At 35.9% G+C, this 24407-nt stretch overlaps 1 protein-coding gene across 2 annotated transcripts in view; it reads right to left on the reverse strand.

Moving 5' to 3' along the window:
• The window catches only part of phf21b (PHD finger protein 21B), a 61286-nt gene extending 37328 nt beyond the window's left edge, over positions 1-23958 (reverse strand). The window contains exon 1 of one of the 2 annotated variants that reach the window (XM_077235315.1): positions 23495-23958. In XM_077235315.1, coding sequence (XP_077091430.1) covers positions 23495-23548 — 54 coding nt within the window. In that variant the 5' untranslated portion in view covers positions 23549-23958. The remainder of the gene's footprint in view (positions 1-23494) is intronic. The other variant, XM_077235314.1, reaches the window with a different exon arrangement.
• Between the last annotated feature and the right edge of the window lie 449 nt (positions 23959-24407).

The following is a 24407-nucleotide window of genomic DNA, read 5'->3' on the forward strand; positions in this document are numbered from 1 at the left end:
ACTGGAAATTCGAAAAGACAAAATCCACTTCTGCACTGGGGTTCTAGAGTCTGATGGTGCACGTAAAAGTGTCGCTAATAATTTCACACACATTCCTCTTTCTCTGCTCAGATCAGCACAGTTCACACTATAAGCAGTTTGAATATTTCATATTCCATTCCAGCGGCCTGTTCTCATTTCTGAACGGCTTTTATGGTTTTCTGAAGACTGAGAGGGGGGCAGGGAGCAAGAGAAAGAGAGAGACAGGTCTTTCATATTCAGCTTTTCATATTCAGAAGCCCATCTACAGTATCTGTAAAGGAGCGTTTTCAATATGTACTTCACATGTGAGCATCTACAGCCAATAAACCCTGACAGGCAGATGCATATATTCATAATGCTGCTTCAGTTTATGACTCTGAAGAATCACATTGACTCTGCAGGTTTATGTTTGCATTGCTCTGACTGCATTGGATACACCACTGAGATTTCATTCAGGTTGCAGTCAGAACTAAAGGTAAAGTTATTTGCACTCAAAATTGCTCACTATTACCTGTCACCAGCTTTGTGTTTCTAATTTTTACTGGACAAAATTATCTGAAGTTAAGCATTCACTAAAAAACTCTTAAAACTCTTTCCTTATTTACGACAGTAAATCTGCTGAGAATGAGTTGTGAATTAACACCAATCCAGAGCAGGTGAAGCAAAAGCCATTTCAAATCACTGCACTTGCTCACCACTGTGGTGTGAATAGAGAGATTATTCGTCTGTTATTCATTAATTCCCACACAATGCATTTGGTAAGCTCTATTGTTTCTAAAGATCAATGTTATCCACAGGAAACCTCACAACCGGCATCTGGACACAACCTTCCACTGCTGCCCCGTTCACCTTAAGACACTGATGATTGTCTCAAAGGTCACCGTATGAACCAAACCACCCCCACCCCCAAACCAGAGCAAGGCAACATGGGAACAAAATCATAGCTTTATCATAAGATGATCTGTTTTTTTAGCAATTGCTGGTTTCAAATGAAACTTTATTAAGTTGTAAAATGATTCCAATAAATTCTCCTATCAAATTAATGCCACAAAGACGTAAATGATTTATCTTTGAATCATTTTTGGAAACGGTAGTAAATGCAAATGAACCATTTAAACAAAGTGATTCACTTCTCAGTGTTCAAGTCAAGTCACCTTTATTTATATAGCGCTTTTTACTATACTGATTGTTTCAAAGCAGCTTTACAGAGATAACAGGAATATAATGCAACAAAGTTTGTTTCGGCTGTACAGGAGAGATCTAGAAGAAAATAGTGTCATAGTCCAACTTAAGTAAGTTCAGTGATGATTCATTTTTGTTGTAAAAAAGTTATTAATTTAGTTCATATATATGTATATATATATATATATATATATAGCCGCTCTGGAGAAAACAGTGATGTCATCGTCCAACTCAGTTCTCATATAATGGTGTCAATGCAGGCAGATCAATAATATTATTGAATATTAAGTGTCCCCAACTAAGCAAGCCAAAAGCCAAAGGCGAAAAAGGCGACAATGGCAAGGAACCAAAACTCCATCAGTGTCAGAATGGGGAAAAAACCTTGGGAGAACCCAGGCTCAGTCGGGGGGCCAGTTCTCCTCTGGTTAACGAACGAACAGTGTATAATTATGATTCAGGCAGCATTACAGGTCAGAGGTCAGATGGGATCAGAACTTTCAGAATATTATCCAGTTCCATCTGGTTGAAGATTGTATTCATCACGCCGGTATGGAGATGGGTATATGGTATAACTCCATATAATAGAGTTTGGAAACCAATGTACCAATTGGCCACGCTACACTGCAACATATTTTTTTAAAAGTAGTTCATTTCACTATTTCTGAGAACAGCTGAGCAACTGTCACGCTAATGGTTGACTTTATCAGTCATATGAGCGACATCACTTCCTTAAGGCAAATCTGCAGGAGGTTAGTTAGCGTCTCAATCCATCCGTTAAATTTATTTACCATGTTTGACCTAATATTTAAAACTGACGTTGATATTCATCCACACAGTGAGGTGATTGACATGTATGCGTGACATTTCATAAACAAGGGTTATTTCCCAGCATGCTCAGCAGCAGTGAGTTGACGGTCTGACACAAACACACATCAAAGACTTTTACAGTGCTGTAATGAACCGCTCGGACCTCTCTCGCCTCGGGCTAAACAAATCAGCCACGTGTCTCGTGTCAACACTGAGATTCCGGTTTCATTGTGCCTGATAAAGGGAACGGGGGGGGGGAAAGCTCTTGGATATCAGATGCCTTTTCGGGAGTCATTTTAACGCTCTTCTCTTTGACAGCATCATGATTCTGTCAGACAAACTAAAAATTAACAACAATAACCAACTGTGCTCAAAAATCTGCAAACTCTGATCTTCTGATTTCTCTTTGTGCCTTTCTGATGTCAATGACATCTTTACTTAAGTGTTAAGACCTTCAGGTTTAAGACCCCAGTCTGTTGGTCAAAATGGCCACAGATTGGGCCACAGGCTACAGCAGCCCGTTAGAGGAAATTGCATGCCTTAACTGGCCATCAAATCCTCTTTTCAGAAGATCACGGTTCACCTAGGGTCCTATGAAATTTGTCCCAAATTCTGTGTTTTATGTTTCCGTTTTTCTAGATGTCTGAGACATGCAGAACATGCAGACTTCATATTTAAACCGCAGTCTTTTGAGGTTTAAAGCACGTGTACAGCTCAACTTTTGATTTATTCATCCAAATTTGGCTAAATTCCGTGACATTCCATGTTATACAGTAATTCCATTTTTTATGACAGGATTCTGCAATTATGTAGAAGCCTATTCACCCCTTATAGAGCTAGAGAGTTGCAGAAGATGTGAAGTAGCCTCCATCCAAATGACCAGACCTCGTCCTACCACATTGGGTGATCCCGGGATAATATGGTACTGTCTTGTGCTGTGTGTTTTGGCCTCAGAACCAATAATCTCCTGCCAAACAACAGGCCATGAGCCCAATTCTCAACTCTCTGTGTGGACATCAAGGAACATTTCAGACACAAACCCATGAGGGCTCTAAGATTTCATTTCATTTTTGCTCGGGTCTTCAAGACTGACGAATGACTATTGGTCCACATTGCAAGTTATTCTGACTGTGAAGCGCCAATTTGGACAGGAAATACACCGTTTGCTGTTTTTATATTTTGTTGAAGGTAAATCTTCCAGATATTTGAAATGGAAATAGGCACCATATTAATACAAGAACTACAAGAACTAAATGTCCAAAATTAATGACAAAAGGTGGTTAAATTATTGAAAACTTTACAAACATCTGCCATATGAGAGAAACTGAACTCACAACACATAGCCCTCTATATTAATCTGATAATTTAAAACTAGAACCCCTTTGATAATTATGACAAGATATCTTAAGGCATTATTTCTTTGATTGTCTGTACAACAATAATCAAGATATCAGAGATAAAGTATAATTTAGCTACATCTCTCATCTAGTAAACATCAAATAAACTTAGTGATGTGACTCCACAACAGGAATGAAACTGAATCCTGACTCCTGATTACGGATGTCATGATGAAGAATTTTCACACCAGTACATAAACTTGTGACAACACTGGTTTTACCGATAACTTTACTTTTTATGCTTTTCACTCTCGCTTTTGAATTTGTGATCTCGCATACTCTCTGTATGTATAGGCCTATAATTAAAAAAGCAAAACTACAGTGCCGCAGTTGCCAGGTAATGTAATCGGTGTACGGCCAAACACCATGTAACACCAATAACATCGACTACCCTGGCAAGCAAACTCCCAATTTCCCCTTAAAACCGTTTTATTGTGTGTCTATTGCCCATCCGGGCCCTTCAGTGAGGCCCGCCTTAAAAACCTGACTGACCAATCCAATCTTAGCAACTGTTGGAATGGTTGCGTTTGAAAACTGTTTCTAACATACGACTATTGAGAAGTGTGTTTCTTTGTATAGTTTTAAACTCAGAAATGATCCAAGAATAGAGGGAATGCATTAACGTCACTTTCCCGCCGGAACACGCCCCCTCAGCCGGACTGAGTGGCAGAAGAACAGCTGCGTGACTGGATTTAATAGGGGAAACTGCGAAAACGCAAGTAAAACAAACGATTATCAGTTTAAACTAAAGATTGGACTCAATATAGTGTTCCTTACAACTTACTAAAGATCCAGTGATCCATGGATATTGACATGCAGCCAGGAATCGTGTTTCCTGACATTTATATGTGCCTGATTTTGACACCGGGGAAATACATACAGCAAATTTGCCTGTGAACGCTTTATATAAATACAATATAGGCAGGTCTAAATCCAGGTGATCACTTATATCAATGTTATATATATTATCATATCGTCTAGACTTAAAACTTGTATCGTTTTTTGTCAGTGTTTCTTTAAAAATGTCTAATTATACAGAATAATACAGTGGTTTATTGATGAGTTGTCACTGCAATATATAACAATACAATATATAGAGAATGATTTTACCACTAAATTCAGCATATTGACACAAAAATGATAACTGCAAATCCACCTTTCGCTGCCTGGAGTCCAGTTGTTTCTATGAATTGCAGTGATCTATTTGCTTCTCTGTTCTGTATCTTTCGGCAGTCTGTAAAAATATACCTCAGATTTCCTGTCAAATGTAGTTGTACAGTCAATCGCTAAGCTCGTTCCCGTTTTAGATGTGTTTTTTGGGTTTTCCACGGCATTCACGCTGAAAACCAATGCTGCCGCTCAGTCTTTTTGCCACTCAGTGTGGCGTGGCCTCAATCACTCCAGCTGACGGTGACGTCACGCGCATTCCCTCTATACAGTAAAACATTATTGCCAGGACATTTATAATATCAAGTAACACAATTGTAGCTAGAGAGTATACAAGCTGTATTTTTCTTCTTTTTTAAATCTTGGTAACACTTTATTCTTTATTACACGTTACATGTATTTACCATAGTAATAACTATAAGTTAGGCATAATTACATGCAACTAACCTAAACCAAACCCAGATCCTACCCTAACCCTATAGTAAGTACATATAATTACTTAATATTACTCAGTACTTTAAAAATTTGGGTTACACTTTATTTTACTGCGTCAGTGTAATTATATATTTATTACATCTTCAGAAGTTCATGCTGTTTATCAAACTATGTGTCGTCCTCATTCCCAAATTATCATGAAGAACATAAGTAATGTTGTACGCAAAAAATGAAGAAATTAAGAGAAAAGTATATTACTATTGTAATAGTATTACTGTACTGTAAAATAAAAACTAATATTCAAAAGCAATTATTATTATTATTTAAAATTAATTAGGTGCTTTGGTTGGGATCCTTAGAAACATCAACAGTGTGAAGGTAAAGTAAAGAAGAGGAAAAAAAACTGTTGAGTCGCTAGTTCCCCAGCTGTTAAGTCCAAAATATCTCATACATAACACCAAGTAACAAAGTAATATTCAGGTGACACCTTAGCATGATTTGTAAGTACAGCATAAGAACACATTCAATAAACAAATCAAAATCAGAGTCAAAGTTAAAGTCTGTTTATTGCCTCCATCTCAATGATCTCAAATCCCAAAAACTCATTGCTTTCATAATGCGCCTGATCGATGAAAGCACAGCTCTTCTGTTCTTCAGCACAATGAAATTGAGTTTGAGTATTGTATTGTATTCAGAAACTGATCATTTTCTTGCTTTAATAAAGATGCAAATCAATATTCAGACCACTGCCCGTGTTTCTGTGAGATTCAACATGGCACTTCATCTCAGAGCGAATCACTATTTCATTACACGCACACAAAATGAAATGCCACATGTGAGCTCCTGCTGTATGTCTGCTGGAGAAATCAATCTTTACTGGACTAGCGCAGGCGTTCGCGTGTGAACGTGACGAGTGAAACTACATCTTGTTTCTTTTATTGTGTGTGGTGGAGCACGACGGCAAACTGAGTTCAGTTTTCAAGTTCGACTCTTTTGTTTGCTGTTAACTGCTTGCATCATTTCCAGAACTATTTTCCAGGTGAAAATGTGCCGTACGCTTAACATTTCCTCTACGTTTGTTAAAATTAATTTCCACTGAAAGGGTACATGAAATCTTGATTGGATTTTCTCTCCTAGGAAAACTGTCTGCTATACTGTGAGGGGGGAAAAAAACCTTATTGTTTCTCAAACATTTCTGGATTGATCAACATAAAAAATAATAATTGGAATTTTAAGTAATTATTAATAATTATGGTAACAACACATAAGGTGCATATGCAGTGGTATATACATATACACCATGAAAGTGCACAAAGTTGTCCGTCATATGCTTTCCGATAATTTTAACAAGCAGGGAAAAAAGTTTAAATTTCTGCTTCATTCTGCATCATGAACGAATTCACATTTTTATAAAATAATAAATGTATTTATCCCACAATGTCTTATACTTGTATAATTGTAAGTGAATAATTCTTAATCACATCCACAGAAAACAAAATTTCTACAAAAAAAACTGCATACGATTGAAGGTTATAGCTGCTAATACTCAATTTCCATTGATGGGTGCAAACAGACATATCTGAATACAACTAAGGGGCTGTTTACACGACACCGTTTTCAACTAAAAATGTAAAACTTGTTATGCGTTTTGGCCGTTCGTTTACACAAAAACAGTGTTTTGGGTGCCTGAAAACACAAACTTTTGAAAACGGGTTTCAAAGTGCAAGTTTTTGAAAATGGTCTCTGTGTAAACAATAAAAACGCAAAATCTCTGAAGATGATGACATCATGCACATGTTGTCGTGTAAATCTACCCTTAATCTTTACCCAGTATTTAATATGTATCGAGAAGGATTCTTGAATTAAAGTTTGACCCCCTGAATTGAAATTTTAAAAAATCATGAGGTAAAAATTGTATTCTCTCTCATTTTTCCAGGAAAAAATAAAAGAAAAAAAATTATGAATTTTATTTAACTCAAAAATGTTTTGAGTAAAAATATATTTTCTTTTCTTACATTAGTGTTAATAACAAAACTCAAAGACCTCAAGTGCATCATGCTGAAGAGATGTATTGATCGTCTCGGATCTTTTGTTTGTGATTAATCCACACTTTGAGGTTTCAGATCTGTTATGACAAACTCATGACTGCTTCATGACATTTTAAAAACGCTGTGACGTTCTTTAGTCTTTATAATAACCTTTTCAGCTTGAATTGGATTGTTTTGGTTTTTAGCTCTGCTGTTAAAAACGGTTAATGGAACCTGGATCAGGATATGACAGGACAGCACATCCACAGGACACAACATAAGCCTGACAAAGCTTTCTGTGCTGCATTATAGATTATTCTCTCTGATCTTCATGTGTCTGTGCTCTACTTTTCTTTTAAGAAGCATGTCTCTGCACTTAAAGTGTCAAAAACATACAACATACAAAAAAAATGGCATTAATACGTTATGAATACCACCACAAACAGTCACAAAGTAAGTACTTTTGTCCTTTAAGGCCCACGGTGTATATGAGATATATGAATGCAACCAGTTTGAAAAACAAGACTGCAAGATAGCAAGATAAGAGCGTTAGTCGAGGGAAAGATTTGATCAAACTTTATTTTTATGTCTTTGTACTTACACAATTATGGAGTAATATTAGCAACATGACTTACTATAGGTTTAGGGTCAAGGTTTGGTTTAGTGTTATTTGCTTAGAATTATGCTTAATTAACTGTTAGAAAATGCATGTAACATGTATACAGCACATTAAAATAAAGGGTTACTGAAGATTTTCGATGAATAACTGAAATTTAGGCCTGTTTCTCACATGAAGCTATTTTATGATTTCAGTGTACTTGGAATACAGTGCACCAGTCTTCTGGATGGCTATTATGGTGCTTTTTAGATCTACTTATAGGTGCAAACTGTAAACGTTAAAATACTCAATGTTTCAATAGATATAGTTACAAGACATTAAGCCTTATGAAGTTGTAAAATTGAATTAAATTTTACACAGTAAACACCACATAACATGCATATTTAATTCCATTCTGAGTTCCTCATCAAAACCTCAATTACTGATTTTTTTTTAAAGAAAGTAAGGGATGAGTCCTTATTTTTTAATTAATAAACATTATACCTCAAATACTGTCGATTGAGTTTAAATGATTAGTTCACCCAAAAATTTTAATTCTGTCATTAATTACTCACCTTCATGTCGTTCCAAACCCATAAGACTTTCGTTCATCTTCAGAACACAAATGAAGATATTTTTGATGAAATCTGAAAGTTTTCCGTCCCTCTGTTGACAGCTACACAACTACCACTTTGACGCTTAAAAAAGTTCATAAAGAGATCTTATAGATTTAATCGTTGACTAGATTTAATTTAGGCTCTTAATCATGTATAAACATTCATCAACTCACACATCAGATATGGTAAACGGAAGCTCAATTATGTTCACTTGACATACGAGAGCCAATGAGGTTCATTCTCATGTTACGCAGTATGTTTGAGCTTCTACAAGGGCAAATGAGGTTCATTCTCGTGTTAGGCAACACGTTTGAGCTTCTGCAAGAACCAATGAGGTTTGTTCACGTCAAGCAGGTTCGGTTAAGCTTCTGTTAATGTTTGCTGATCAATGTTAATATGTGAATAAAAGCCTAAATTCAATCTGTTCATCATAGAAAGCAGTCCAGTATCTTAAGAAAGTTTAAACCGCTCGATTCATATGGAATAGTTTTACAACCTCTTTGAACTTTTTGAAGAGACAAAGTGGTAGTTGCATAGCCGTCAATGGAGGCTGCAGATCTATTGAATCTGGAATATTACTTTAATGATGACAAAAAAAAATTTGGGTGAACTATCCTTTTTAACATCACTGTAGTGAACACAAGAACATTGTTCATCTCACAAATGCAGCTTTTGCACAGAATAAAAGTCAGGAAAACGTGCATTTGGAGAATTCTACAAATGTAGAAGAAAGAATGCTTATGCTGGGTACACACCAAAAGACAATCGGGCTGATTTTGCGCCGATTTCTCCTCTTCGGACAATCCTAGCTATGTCCCGATTATCTTGATGGTTCTACAGATTATCTTATCAGATATTCCTGTGGTGTGAGGTGTGTAAAGAGTGTCCGAACCTGATCGGAAGAACGACGGAGCCGCCCTGATCGAGAATCGTAAATATTCAACATGAAATTAGAAATCCTGATGTGTGAGGGGAACCTCGAGGACAAACGCAAGCACTGGAGATTATCGCGTGAAACAAAACAAAATCCAATCAGAAAGCGAGATGATGGAACACGGAAGCTTAACAAACGCAGTCTTTTTTTTAGTTATTGAATTTACAAAATTACAGAATTCAATATCAAGTTCTTGATACATTTCTTTTACACATTTGGTAAGTATAACTTGAAACAACAACAATTTAAATAATAAAAAGAAAAAAAACTTAAAAATAAAGGGCATCACAAAAATATGTTAAATTCATATAGCAGAGATACAGATCTTTGGGTTTTTCGATTATTTTAAAAACTTTACAGATTCTAAAGGCTGCTTTAAAATGAGCAAGCTTGGGTTCTGAGTTACTCCGTTTAGTTTGATGAATATAAAATTTTCCTAATAACAAAAACAAATCGATAACATATTTTTCTTTTGGAAAAGTTACATTCATTTGTATGAAGTAAGACAGATGACAAATTTAAGACTGGGTTGCAGTTAATTTTAACACCTAGAAATTGAGACATCTCATACCAAAACAGATTGATGAGACATTAAAAAAACTAGTGCACAATAGACTCTCTTTCACAATTACATAAAAGAGCAATTGTAATCAATATCCAGATGAAAACGCTCTAATGTGTCTTTCACAGGATATATTCTGTGAGCAATTTTAAATGACTCTTCTTTTAGAAAATTTTATTGGCTCAGTATAAAAACCATTCCATATAAGCATAGTACCAGTACACATGATGTGTGTGTATGAGAAAGAGAGAGAGAGAGAGAGAGAGAGAGAGAGAGAGAGAGAGAGAGAGAGAGAGAGAGATTTCACCCAAACCCTTTACTTTTTTTCCATGAATTTTCTATGAAAATCATTCCAAACACTATCATCACAATTTCTTCCTGCATATCGTTTGCTACGCTTATTCTGAAGTCTCGCGAGATTTTAAGAGATTTCCTGTGTTCACAATCGAGACTTTAGTTGAAAATCTGTTTGTGTGTGGTGTGCTGTCTTTGTCACATCATGGCACACCACACACTATAGGAGCAAAACGGTTAAATCTACGATTTTTTTGTCCTCATGTTTGTGGTCTATCACATTTTGAAAATCTTATAATATGTAAAAAATCTTTTGGTGTGTACCCAGCATTAGGCGTTTTCTTTTCAGCATCTATGTCTTCTTGCCCGTATGTGTTCAGGCAAAGTGCTTTTTTTTCACTTGCTTGCAGTGACCTTGTCAGGAAAAAACAAATCAAAGTCTCATTCATTACGATGGGTGACTCTTTGTTCTGCCCGTGTCTTTGAGTGACAGCACAAGGACGGCCTCTCTTTCCCTCAATTATTTCTGTCCTCTTCTGTTTTACTGCCACCCTAACAAAGACAGACTATGTAACTGGAGCTTCTGAGACACAAGCTACACCTCATTTAAAGTACTTCAACTAATGCTACTTTTCTCGGAGGAGTTTGTTTGAAAAATGCATCTGATGGGTCGAGCTGATGTCACTATTGATCACCACAGTTAACATGGTCAGATTACCATGGTTTAAAGATTCCCTACAGATTCCAATGCTTCCTGAGAATTCTCCACGGATCTGAGAAGTCGTCCGATAACCATCCACATGAGACACCGACTTCCACCAACGCTGATCAATGAAAACGATCATGTCACCCTTCAGTAGTACTGTTTTAAAGTGGTTTATTTTTCATCCTGCATCACATGGCATGGATCTGAACTTCAGTTTCCACCATCATATTGTGATCTGAATACTTTTTTTGTGTCTGTAATGAAGATATTCTGCTCATTTAAAGGTCTTCAGTCACACTTAAACCCACATGAGGTGTTCTAAATGAAAAAATGGAGTTTGATCAGCGGGCAGGAGATGTAAAGTGTCTTTGAGAGTTTGTGAGGCTCTCTTTATTTACAGTGAGTCACTCGAGCGCTCTCGCGACTCTTTCCTGACGGGCGGTGTGTATTTAAACTGTCCTCAAGCTATTAATAGCTCCGCTGCATTATCTGTGAATGCTGAATATGAAGCATGCCACCTTCCGGCTGCTGAATGCCAACGATGCCAGGAGAACATCTTTACAAAGATGTCATGAATCCTGAAGCACAATGTGCTAGAAATGCCAAGATAACATTGGATAAAGTATATAAATAAACTAAAACATGCTTCTATCTACAGTAACATTTATAACTGGAGACACAGTACATTTTGTTGTCCCATGACTTTATATAAAGTATTTAAGGCCCAAAATCCCATCTTTTCTTGTTGTGAGAATCAATAGGTTTGATAAACTGTTAAAATGAACCAAGTAGGAAAAGTTCCTAGTTTTCGAATGTTAAAAAAAGTGTGATTTTTGCCTGTCTCACCTCAAAGGTCTGAACCGTATCTAACAATCGTACAACAGTGTCATCATTTTAACTATTTGTTTAATTAATATTTAATTCGTCGCAGTGAAAAGTTAATTTGATTATGTTAATTTAATTTAGTGTGTCCCACTTTTTGTGTGCAAATCTGATACCACTTGATTTTCCAAACATTGCAAAAATTGTCTGTCCTTAAAATTGCTGACACGCTGGATCTGACATCTTTAATTTATGATAAACTTAAGTTTATCAATACCAACAAACCAACATTTGGTCCCAAATTAAATCCTTACAGAGCATTTAGTCTAAATCTGCACCTTTGTTTCCTTCAACCCTGAAACCAAAACTGCTTATGTAAAATACAATTTTAAATAGACATACATTTTGTCCATTTAATTGTGATGTTAAATTACTACTATCACACAAATCTGTTTAGACATGTTGTGTCTAATTGGCTAATTGTCTATTAATGTTAATTGGCAGGGTTAAAATTGGGAACACCCCATGAAAAATTAACATAAACAGTTGGGGGGGGGGGGGGGGTCAAATTTTAACACTTTTAAGAGTCTTAAGTGCTTAAACCACTACACCACCACACCAGCCATTGAAACATACAGGACAGTCCTGTTTCTCTCTAACAACATATATAAGTGCTGATTGATTCAGACCAGCTTGGTACGTATAACGCAACAAACTGCTGTTCCTCCTGTTATGATCCTTTTATTGAGCTGTGTTTCACACAAGATATATGACTCACACATCACTCTGACATCATCAGTTAAAATCCTCTGTAAAGGCATGAGCAAGACTCTTTACATGAGTGATGTAACTACCAATAACAGAAATAGGTCAGTGGTTCTTATAAATGACTTGCCTTATTGCTTCTAGTTATGCATGTATTTAGACATGCAGTCCATATATACAGCTGCTAAATCTGTAAGCTGTTTAGCATTTTAATTAACTAAGAGAGATACAATATTTACATATATCCAGTTATTTTTATGATTCCTGTTTTTCTCAAAATAAATGATAAACGTCTTACAAATTCTGCATGTGAATAACTGCGTAAATGAGTTCTTGAGTCATGAGAGTTCAGTAAAGCAGCATTACTTAGAATTAGAATTAGTTTGACTTCCCATGAATTGTGAAATATGAATCAGCAGTCAAGCCTTTACTTTACTAGAACAAAATCAATTCTCTGAACACTCAGTTCCATGCAACGCTGCATGTTTCCTACAGAGATTAACCTTCATTATTGTTCATTCACATTCAACTGAGTTTTTATATAAGAACAGTTTCCTGTAGAAACACAAGCTGAGCATTTGAATACTAAGGTATGACTGCGCCATCATAAAGGTTGAGTTTCAATCCCATAATGCTCCTGAACCCTTGACATGGTAAGAAAGGTATGCAGTGTCTGCTCAGTGGTCAAAGTCACTGTTCTTTCCTACTTGGATACAGTTGTTTATGATGCTCACTATGGTTTGGTGGGAACACACTCATACTACTATCCCAATATTAGGTGAAATGGGAGAATTCTTGTTTTTCCTCAACCTTCAATTTGATGAGCCAAGATCTTTTAGTCTATGGTGTGTTCTTTCGATGGATGAACAAAACTTCACTAAACATTATTTGTAGTGTGACTACTTACCGCAGTGAGTTTTATGCTTTGTTACTTTTGTTATAAAAAAAAGGTCTCAGCTTTTAAATTCTGTCAAATTTTATATTTTTATTTTAATAATAAATGTCATTTTGATGCTCTTTAACGTGGCGTCAAGTAATGTTCTATTTACCTCAGGAAAACTCATTAGTCAGCTACAAAAAAACTAGAGAGGAGCATCTATACATTCATTGTTGTCTTCATTATTTAATATGCTTGAATAAATCTGTTATGAAAACAAGTTTGTATTACAGCCCACATTTAAATGTTTATATTTCAACAAATTGGAGTAGAAACATAAATATATCAATTAAATAATGACATAAAAACTGCCTTATGTGCAATTTAAATGCTTATATACGACTATATTTTCTGAGTTTATTATTATATACATTTTATTAATTAATTGATTATAGGGCTGTGAAATGATTAATCGCATCCAAAATAAAAGTTTGTGTTTACATAATATATGTGTGTACTGTGTATTATTATTTTGTATATATAAATACACACACATTCATGTATATATTTAAGAAATATATATATATATATATATATATATATATATAAATTATAAATATATACAGTATATACATGCAAATATTTCTTAAATACATGTATGCATGTGTGTGTGTATTTATACTGTATACACAAAGTCATTACAGAACGCACACATATATTATGTAAACACAAACTTTTATTTTGGATGCGATAAATCGTGATTAATCATTTCACAGCCCTAATTGATTATTCTATCAACTTTATTTTCGGTTTCTGTTTTTGTCAAAATTAAAACTTTAATTTCGGTTTAAGTGTTACAGTAAAAAAAAAAATTTTTGGTGCATCACAATCAAAAATTCTTAGTAAAATACTACAAATTCAGTCATATGTGCTTTTCATTTCATAAAGGCTATTTTTTGGACTGGAAATTACATTTTGAGTGCTAAATGTAACTGTATGTGTTCAGTTTTATCTGATCATAATCAAGAAAAATCTGTTTTTCATGACATGTTTCCAAAGCTGAGTCAGGCTTCAGGAAATGCAGTTGTTTTATATTTAAAAGGATGTGGGTCGTAATAAACACCCACACACATGGAAAACAGTATCAACCGTTGGTGACCGATTAAAGCCCTGCTCTGTCGCCCCAATAACACTAGAGAGTAAATATATACATAAGCGTAAAGACACAACCTCACATATCATCAATCATTAAACAGCCTTTATGTATTTTAAGGGTACCTCAATAATGCATCAACTACTGACGGCCTAGAAGAGCATACAGATTAGAAGGGGGCGGGGCATCCGAAAGAACACGCCCCCTGGACTCTACAGTGCACAAAAACAACAACATCACAGCACAAGTGCATGCTAATTACTTCTAGCCTTACAAAATGGTATGCTGGGTACACTCCAAAAACATTGAGACCTAGATTTCTGTATTTGAATTGCATATAAACTTGGCATCCATTTGGATGACACTGTTTTAACATAAACTTAAAGTGATGCATTTTCGTCAGTCATACATAAATAAAACTGGTAAGATTTCAGTAATAGTACTAATAACTGAATGCATTTTGAATACACAACAACCAGGTTTATATATTTACCATGACTTGGTTAAAATTGTGTCATCCAAATGGACAGAAATTTAATACGCAATTGAAATATACAAATCTTAAATTTAGGCCTAAATATTTATTAAAGTTTATTTCAAGCCTAAAACAGATAATATTTTGGGTCCATAACTGGCAAATTTGTGTTGTCAACTGTAAGGTTGTAAGTTCAAATAACTTACTATTTATTACTAGTGAATTTATAAACTACTACCTTTGTATTATTGATCAAGACACTTCTAGGGTGCCTGCAGTATGGTGGCCCAGTAGTGCACAACACAACGAAATTTAAAAAGAAAACATAAGTTCACTTCACAACGGAAATAAGCCACAACAAAACTGACTTACTACAGTTGTTGTGAGTTGATTTCATTGTGTTGTGAACTTATGTTAGCTTTTTAAATTTCGTTGAGTAGTGCACTACTGGGCCACCGTACTGTAGTATGTATCATATATATATAAAAAAAGTAAAAGATAAACAGGGTTCATGCAAATTACATGTCTTACTATATTTCTGATGGTCAGAATCTGTGAAACAATAAATTATTGATCAAATGAAGAGCTTTATCCAATCACTGGCCAGAGTAACGCTGACTCAAACACATTTAAAACTATTCAGGCATCATATTCCATCATATTAAGTTGCGCAGGAAATGGACCGGAACATCAAAACCAGTACAGCAAGCTGAGACTTCATCTTTTGAGAAAATTGTGGGGTAAATCTGACAGACAGTTGGTTTCTGTTCCAAAATACTAAACAGCTACTAAATACTGTATACTATAGGCAGTTGCCTTCTGAGACAGCATTATCATTGAAATAACAAACACACATGTATGCCATGAAATAAGTTCAGTTTAGCTATTCGTATTGATATATTATTTGTTACTAAATTTTAAGAATATTTATAATCATAATTTCTCTTGTTGCGTCAAGATACTTTTTTCACAAGCTCATTACAATGCCGTCTTTAAAATTGGCCGAAATATTATAAGGCACTGTAAGTAGGTTTTGGAGCAGGGCCAAGAGTCATCACGTTGACTTGTTCAAACAAAGTAATCCTATTGGTCATCTAACGTGATCTAATCTCGTTACCTTATTAGTCTCACAGCACAGAAAGCCAGAGCGTTGAAGCAAATGTCAAGATCAGTGACGGCATGGACCTCATGCACTCTAGAGAAATTTACTACAGTTCTTAGTGAGCACATTTGTCACGCTCTAAAAAGGATTAAAGAAACATCATAAAAATGGTCCATATGACTTGGGCACTATATTCCATGTCTTCTGATATTATATTATAGCTTTGTGTGACGAACAGACATAAATATAAGTCCTAATTCACTGATAATGCCCCCCCCCCCCCCCCCCCCCCCCATTCCTTATTTAAATTCAACAGCTACAACGGAAGAGAACATTCTCATTAAATGCCACTTGGGTCCGTTCCTCCCAAAAAATCATTGGTATGAATTTGGACAAATTGGAAATAGTTGTGGATAAGAGCAGCTTTGTTGTTTTACTAAATATCTCCATTTTTGTTCCTTAGACAAAAGAAAGTTGAACAAGATTAGAACAACATTTGAATGACAAATGCTGACATTTACATTAACAAGACACAATATTGGCTGCATGGCGTGTGTTGTTATAGTATATAAGAACATATACTTTTTTTGGAATGATATTTAAATAGAAAACTCATAAAATAAGGTTAAAAAATAGCGAATCAAACAAAATACAGTTAAATTCAATTTATAGGATCTGGAGATATTTCCAACTGGACAAACAGATCAGATGTCTTTGAAAAGCCTTGTTATCTCAAGAAGAATATTAAAGTCCCTCTATAGTTAATCGTTTATCCATTAAAACTCATCGTTGACCACCAAAATTACATTTTTAATTTTTTTTTCCTTGAAAAAATATTCTTCATGCCTTAAAATAGCTTGGATGTAACTCTACAACCGTGCCTCATTTAGTATACGCAGTTCTATAAATATATGCAAATGAGCCCCGCCTCCGCTCACTCACTCCAGCTCAGAGATCCACTCATTGACGTTCACACGTTGATCTGATTGGTTACAAGGTAGTTTGTGACGTCAGAAACACCAGCGATTTCAAACCGCGTTTTTGAGACTGTCTTTGGTTCTCTGCAGTTTTAAGGAGAAAATACTCAATACACAATGGTGTTGACTTATGAATTTGCACATGGTTTGTCTTATATTATATGTCTTATAGCATATTAAAAATACCACATAGACATAAACAACATTAAAAGCTTGATTTTCAACACAGGGGGTCTTTAAGACAATGGAGATGATGACAAACTTGATCACTTTGGTCTAAAAGGCTTTAATGCTTCACAACTATTATAAAGCAAGGCATAAATCACTTACATGATCTAATGTCTTATGAGATTGTGTATGAATGGCTCTAGACGTGTTTCGCAATAATAGAGTGAAATACATCAACAAAAATAACCGCATGAATGATTTACCGCAGACGGTGTTGCTATGAGACACAAGGACAGATCAAAAACACTGCAAGAATCATTAAAATGAAGCTTCTACGGGCTCTTTTTCCTACAAGTCTTATAACCTCACACACTGAGCTCAAACATCATGTCTGAACATGAATGATTCGCACTACTGTTGTCCTTAGTATCAGACTGTGTTGCCATTGGATACGACCAGTTTGCCTAATCAAATCTGGATGAACTTTGCAAAAATATCAATCTTGTCGATAAAAATGGATTGCGCGTACTTTAGATGATGTTGTAACCTCTAGTGACTTTGATATTCTGCTTCTATATAATGTTGAGAAAAAACATTTTCCATATCCCGAGGTGATGCAATCGAAACCATGTTTTAACCAAAGGCCTTTTTTCATCCCCATATCTGAATGTTCTGTACAAGAAACATGCTGCAAAAACACAAAAGGAGAACAATTGAAGATTCTTCATGAACCTCTTTTCCATAAAATGATAGTCAGTTATGACCATAATAAAATAGTGGAATAGTAAAACACCATAAAACTCATCATTAAAGCACCAGTCAGCCAACATAGCTTGCATGCTATTATTTCAAGTGTTCTAAAGCCATTTGAAAGCTTTTCGTTGGATAATGACCCACCAAAGCTCTGAAATTGACTAAATACATCAATGGACTAGGGCAGGGTAAAAAAGTATTGATTTCTCGATTTTAATCTATTTTTATTTTGATAAAAAAATAGTAATTCTTAAATCCCAAGAATCTATCTTTTGGTCTATGCTGTTTTCAGCTGATGAATGAACAAAACTGGGTAGCATGGCTCCCGATAAGCTTAAGGCTTTGTTACTTCTGATATGAAACATTGTCTCAAAACAACGCTTTCAAACCCCCGTCAATTTTATTCAGAAATTCAAACAATAAATACCGCATCACAGGGTACCTCAAGATACGATACACAACTGACGATATCGATAATATCACAATAAAGCAATTCTGCGATAATCGATATATTGCTAGACAATCCTATAATGATACATCACAATATCTGTCTAACTATGAAAACAAAATGCCTTTGAAAAGAAAAAAATCCAGCCAGTAATTTGTGTCAAAACCCAGCCCTAATTTGGACTATGCCAGGTTGATGTCAAGCACTGATTTTGACCTCAAACCTGCGATATATTTTTTATTTAATAAATTCAGAGTAAAAAACAACTTCTATTTGAGTTGTTTATTAGCTAGCAAACGACTTCAGAACCTGAACCGAAATACAGTGCACAAGTCATGGATATTTTTTGTCCTTTTTTATATGGAAAAAATATTATGTAATTGTCATTTTGGATGAAGTATTCCTTTCAAAGCAGGTCAGTAATCTCACTCCAAGAGGAGCTGTACATGTGTCTTCATTAACATCAGGATCATTTAGCAGGGCTTTCCCGACCACAACACAAAAAACGAGGAACTCACGTCCTGGCCGGGACTTCAAGGGGAAAACAAATGAAGAACTCACTACATCTCCACAACTGATGGTTTGTGATTTCCTCGAGTAAAGTACCTCGGCAAATCCAGCCCTAAGCCAGAGTTTTAACATCCTGTTCCAGACGAGAATAAATCAAACCCACACAACATCAATAATTCAATTTCAATCCATATTTGGCTTTGAAACTATGGGTACTGTAAAGCACAAGACGGATATGAAAAATATGATATTTGTGTCCATTCGACTTTGTGTTCAACGGAAGACAGATAAGGTTTGAAGTGACAAAAATGTGAGTAAATGGTGACCATTTTCTTTTATGGGTTTTGGTGTTTACACTTTCATGTCTTTAATTACATAATATGCATATAATAGATTTTTAAAATTACACTTAGATTCTTTTTAGGGCTGAAACTAACGATTTTCTATTTCAATCGATTAATCTGTTGATTATTTTTCAGATTAGTCCACGATTATTTTTCCTAGTTAATCTACTGTTTATTTTCTGAATAGTCGATTAATCATTTGGTTCATTTACCAATAAATAATTTTAACCATCCATAGCAGTAACCATAGCGACAGTATTAAACATGGAGGTGTTCATAAAACTTTCATAAAGTTTAACAGTGATTGTCAGTGAGTTATTATATAAATTAGTCCAATCAAGGCGTAAGTTCATCCATTAGATACAACCACGTTAAATGCTTTGTAACTGGTTGCAGAGAGTATGCTTGAGCCATGCGTCTCACGGCATCGCACTCACCGTATAAAACCAGATGCTGTATGAACAGTCGTATTAAAGGGATAGCTAGTTCACCCAAAAATGAATATTAGCCCATGATTTACTCACCCTCAAGTCATCCTTGGTGTATAACTGCCCGGAAGCTAGTTATTTTACTTTATAAAGTTTTGAATTTGGATATTTTTCTTACACAAATGCATCACTTCGCTTCAGAAGGCCTTTATTAACCCCCTGGAGCACTTTTATGATGGATAGATACACTTTTATGATGATAGATGCACTTTTATAATGGATAGATACACTTTTATGATGGATAGATACACTTTTATGATGGATAGATACACTTTTATGATGGATAGATACACTTTTATGATGATAGATGCACTTTTATAATGGATAGATACACTTTTATGATGGATAGATGCACTTTTATGGACTTCAAAACAGAAACAGCAATGTACTGCCATTATAAAGCTTGGAAGAGCCAGAACATTTTTAAATATAACTATATAATTGCATTCGTCTGAAAGAAGAATGTCATATACACCTAGAATGACTTGAGGGTGAGTAAATCATGGGCTCATATTCATTTTTGGGTGAACTATCCCTTTAAGCAAAAATACAGGACTGAGAACTGTATTCTAGTGCCGTGTAAAAAAAATCATTATAATAGTCTAAATACATACACTGCCGTCTGGTTGTTTTGAGGTAGGAAAGCCCTGAGAAGTTGTGCTGCTGTGGTACGCCTGAGCCATTTCAGCTTTACACCATTTTATTTGGTCTCTGTTAAAAAAAAAATCCCGCCCTTAAGATCGGGCTCAATATTTCTGTGATAACGGCTGATTTTCAACATGCCCAAGATTCAGAGCCACCATCATTGGATGACCATAAACAGCACAACGGTTAGACGCATCCAGCGCAATTCGACGTATTTACATAATCGAACACGCCGAAGTGTCGTTCCAGCCCTAATGCTTTCACATATGAACATTAAAGCTGCTGTCAGTCTGCGGGACAGAGCTACATAAATCACTCTGGACAGAACGCTGAACTGCTTTCAAGCTAAGAGATACAAGTGCTAATGCATCAAACTTATTCAACCTGTAAACGTACTTCTTCTGTCTCTATAAAATGAGATTTTGGGGTGAACTATTCATTTATGACATGGAAATGTGGGTCACATCTCTATGAATCTGAATAAACAGACATTGCAAATGTTTGACTGCAAATTAAGGAAAACAGGGAGATTTTTGCAGGAATCAAAACATTATTGTATTGCAAAAGATGAAAAAATTCATGAGGGACACACACAGGGATCAGTTTGGCAAGGATTTGTGAGCCTTGAGAGAGACCGAAAATTGAGCAAATCAAAGCTCAAGACTTACAGCAAGTTTATGAGTGTTTCTGGATCAGTGATGCAACAACTAGCAAGAAGACAACGATACAAAACCCTCTCGCACAATATGTGTTAAAAACTCCAAAGCTAAGACAGATATTTATATATGGATGAAAGATGTTTGCCCTGTGGGGAACACAAGTACTTACAAAGGCTTCACACAATTATGATGTTCACAGCTAATAAATGCTGGAGGGTTTGCTTCCTCCCATCATCTCCATTCATTTACAAGCCTCCTTCAAATGAAAGTTCGGGTGAAATATGAAGAGGATGGGTCAGTAGTACAGGCCCAGATGATAAAAAAAATGTCCAATATCATGTTCAGTTACATATTTCTAGTTAGACTAGACACTCACGGATACAACATTTAGCATAAATAAGCTTTAATACTGACAAAACACCTGCATTCACTCAGCAGTCGCGTATAAATGTGGTGGTTAGGTTTGCAGCATTCTGGATTTTCTGCATGCCACACATTTAGAATTCACTTCTTAAAGACTTTAATAGTAAACAGGAAAAAACTGTAAAATAAATTATAAATTGCACTGCAAAGTCACAGCCTTTGTTGGGGTTGTGAAAGTCAAAACATGAGAATGCGTTGAAAAGCAACGTTTTATGTTTTAAAAGGTTTACATTTAGCAGTGAATTATGACACCTTACTTTAAAACCTCTTGGAATTAGATCTCTGAATGCAATATATGGGTATGATTATTGCATTATAGAGACATCAGTGCCTTATAATACAGTATATCCTTTGATATAATTACACACTAACAAATATATCATACTTGTAGCCCATTATGTGTGTATTTCCATGTATTTTAATGCTTTTCCTCTAGTATTTGAATCTTAAGCATGAATAAGTTAGTATTGTTCAGCATTTTAACTGTGATAGACACTATTAATTAGGAGAACCTCCTAAGGAGTGTTATACGGCCTACAGAGGCTTGTGTGTAGTGTCTTGTGTGATGCTGACTTGTGTTTTCTCCTCCCTTCCCCCTCTCCAGAATGGCCATGAATGAGCCCTCCCCCCAGCCAGAAACTCTGCAGACTTTTGCTCCATGTTAGGAAGAAACCAACACCCCTTCAGCACAAAATGGAAGCTTCCACTATCAAACTGGGGTACACCAAAAAAAGCCTCACAACAAACATTTCACACAGTGGCAACATTTGACATTTAAAACACGCTGAAATGCAGGACCGCGCCGCTGTCCGAGGTGCTGAAACTGCGTTACGAACTGAAAGTCACAATCGAACGGACTCGGAATTCAGTCATTCTGACAGACGAATTCAGTGAAGGATTGAGAGCTTGTGTCTAACAAACCAACAAACCAAGGCCAAGCAGACGAATTACCCCTGAACACATGAATAATTGCTATCGGAACGCTATCGTATTGATGACCTTGCTTTTTGAGTCGCGATTATTAAAAAAAGTGAAAGTGAACTGCAGAGATCGAATCAAATTCTACCACGTCGTCATGTGACCACGAAATATAACCCACCGGGAAGACTGTCGATAAAGTATCGAATAAGTACGTTGAGGTTAAGTACACACTGAACAGCGATGTTTTAATGCAACATGGCCGAGGAAGTGAGCAACTTTCCTTCACAAACTCTCTAGAAACATGTCGACCTACTAAAAATGGACGCTACAATGTACTAAAGAATCAAGACGATGTTCATGTGCACATAAAGGAGTTGTTTATTATGATTTCACTGAACCCAGCTAATTTATAGTATTTTAATGTGTTTTCCCTGTATGAAAGGGGGGATATGTTTCCAAAATGTCGCTTAATGCATTCATGAGGCCAAATATAATCCCTAATAAATGAATTATAACTTGTTTTTCCACTTAAAGCAGTTATTCTGCTTTGCCTTTAATGTAGTTGTTTCTTAAACTCACCAGTATAATATTAAACACATTTAATCTAAACGATTCTTCCCCCAAAACAACCTAAATGTTTTGAGAACTTCACAAACCCCCCTTGTGTTATTGGCAAAGTCACGTAAAGGACAAAGCGTTGAGAACGTACGTAAGAACTAGTGATGCCGATAAAGTTTCTCGCCCCAATGTAGCTAAATGCCCCACTCTTCAACGCTTCAAATAATATGAATTACCTGCGGGTCCCGCTTCATCAGTGCAACTAGTTTCTAAACGAAGTAAAACAACGAAGATGCGTTTCGTTGAAAGTGTTTCAAGTTAGGATGTGAGGGAGGAACAAAGCGGCGAGCAGCGAGTCCGTTTGAACCTCATAAATATTCAAGTCTCGTCCCGATCGCTACACAAAACCGCCGCATTATTAGTGCAAATCGCTAAAAACACGCCGCACGCGTGAAAGTGCATCAAAGAACGTTTTAACAATATGCGCTCAAAGTGATTATGGCGTCATAAAGGCGAAAGAATGTTACCGTTGTATGACTCTAAAAGGCTACTAATTCCAACCGAATTAAAGCGTTCGAACACGACTGATGTCCGTCTTATAGCGTTTTATTCTCGTAAGAATCCAAGGAAAGCTTGAACAAAATGCCATTTTTATTTACCTGATGACATTGGACTTCTACTTTGAGTGCTTCTTGAAGGCCTTGTAGCTCCATATTCCGACTTCAGAAGCACTTTTCCTCCACTTTCGACGCGATCCGCGTTATTTGTGGCGTAATACAAATATTTTAAAAGCAACAATAACAATCGCAAGAACTACTCGGGCTGCACAGCAAGTTCTCGCTTCTTTACTGGCCGTAAGACTCATCACCCACTTTACGCCAGTATAAACAAAAGTGCTCAGAAAGCGAGCTAAAGGTTCCAGCAGTCACGTAAATTCACTCCGTAATCCACACGGCAAACGCCTGAACGACCTATCCGTAACGTACGGCTTTATTTCTAAGTCTTTGAGTTGAAAAATGTGGAACTATATTTTGTCCGAGTGCGCGGCGTGATTTCACTTTGCCTGGGGAAAAAGTTGCGATTCGGTTGTCAATGCTAATTCGGGAAAGTTCCCGGATGGAGCAGTGAAAGAAGAACTCTCCCTTCCTCTGTCGCGTGCACGCGCTCCCTCAGTCATGGAGTCATGCGCGCTCCCGCAGTTCTCTACAAAAACCAATAGCACCACCAAAACTATTATCATAAAAATCAAACAATATGGGTCAAATTCCATATCTCTGTTACTTACTTTGTGACGAAGAGAAGATGAGTATTCTTAACTGAACAGAGCTGCTCACACATGTTCTGTTATACTAAAAAGAGAAAAAAACATGATTGTTAGGAAATTATTTTTAAAAAATTATTTTTTTTTGTTTGTTTTTTACACATTTTAAGAAAGAAATAATGTACCTGTTGAGGGTATGTTGACAGTCTGTGAAGTTCTAAAGCTGAGCTCCAGAAAATCATTAATGAGGAGGCTTTGACAGTTATAGATTCGAAAAACAAAAAGGCGAGAATAAAGAACCCTAAACTCTT

The sequence above is a fragment of the Siphateles boraxobius genome, unplaced genomic scaffold, assembly GCF_051911475.1.
Source record: "Siphateles boraxobius isolate OS27281-9 unplaced genomic scaffold, OSU_SipBor_1 19, whole genome shotgun sequence".
Taxonomy (NCBI): domain Eukaryota; kingdom Metazoa; phylum Chordata; class Actinopteri; order Cypriniformes; family Leuciscidae; genus Siphateles; species Siphateles boraxobius.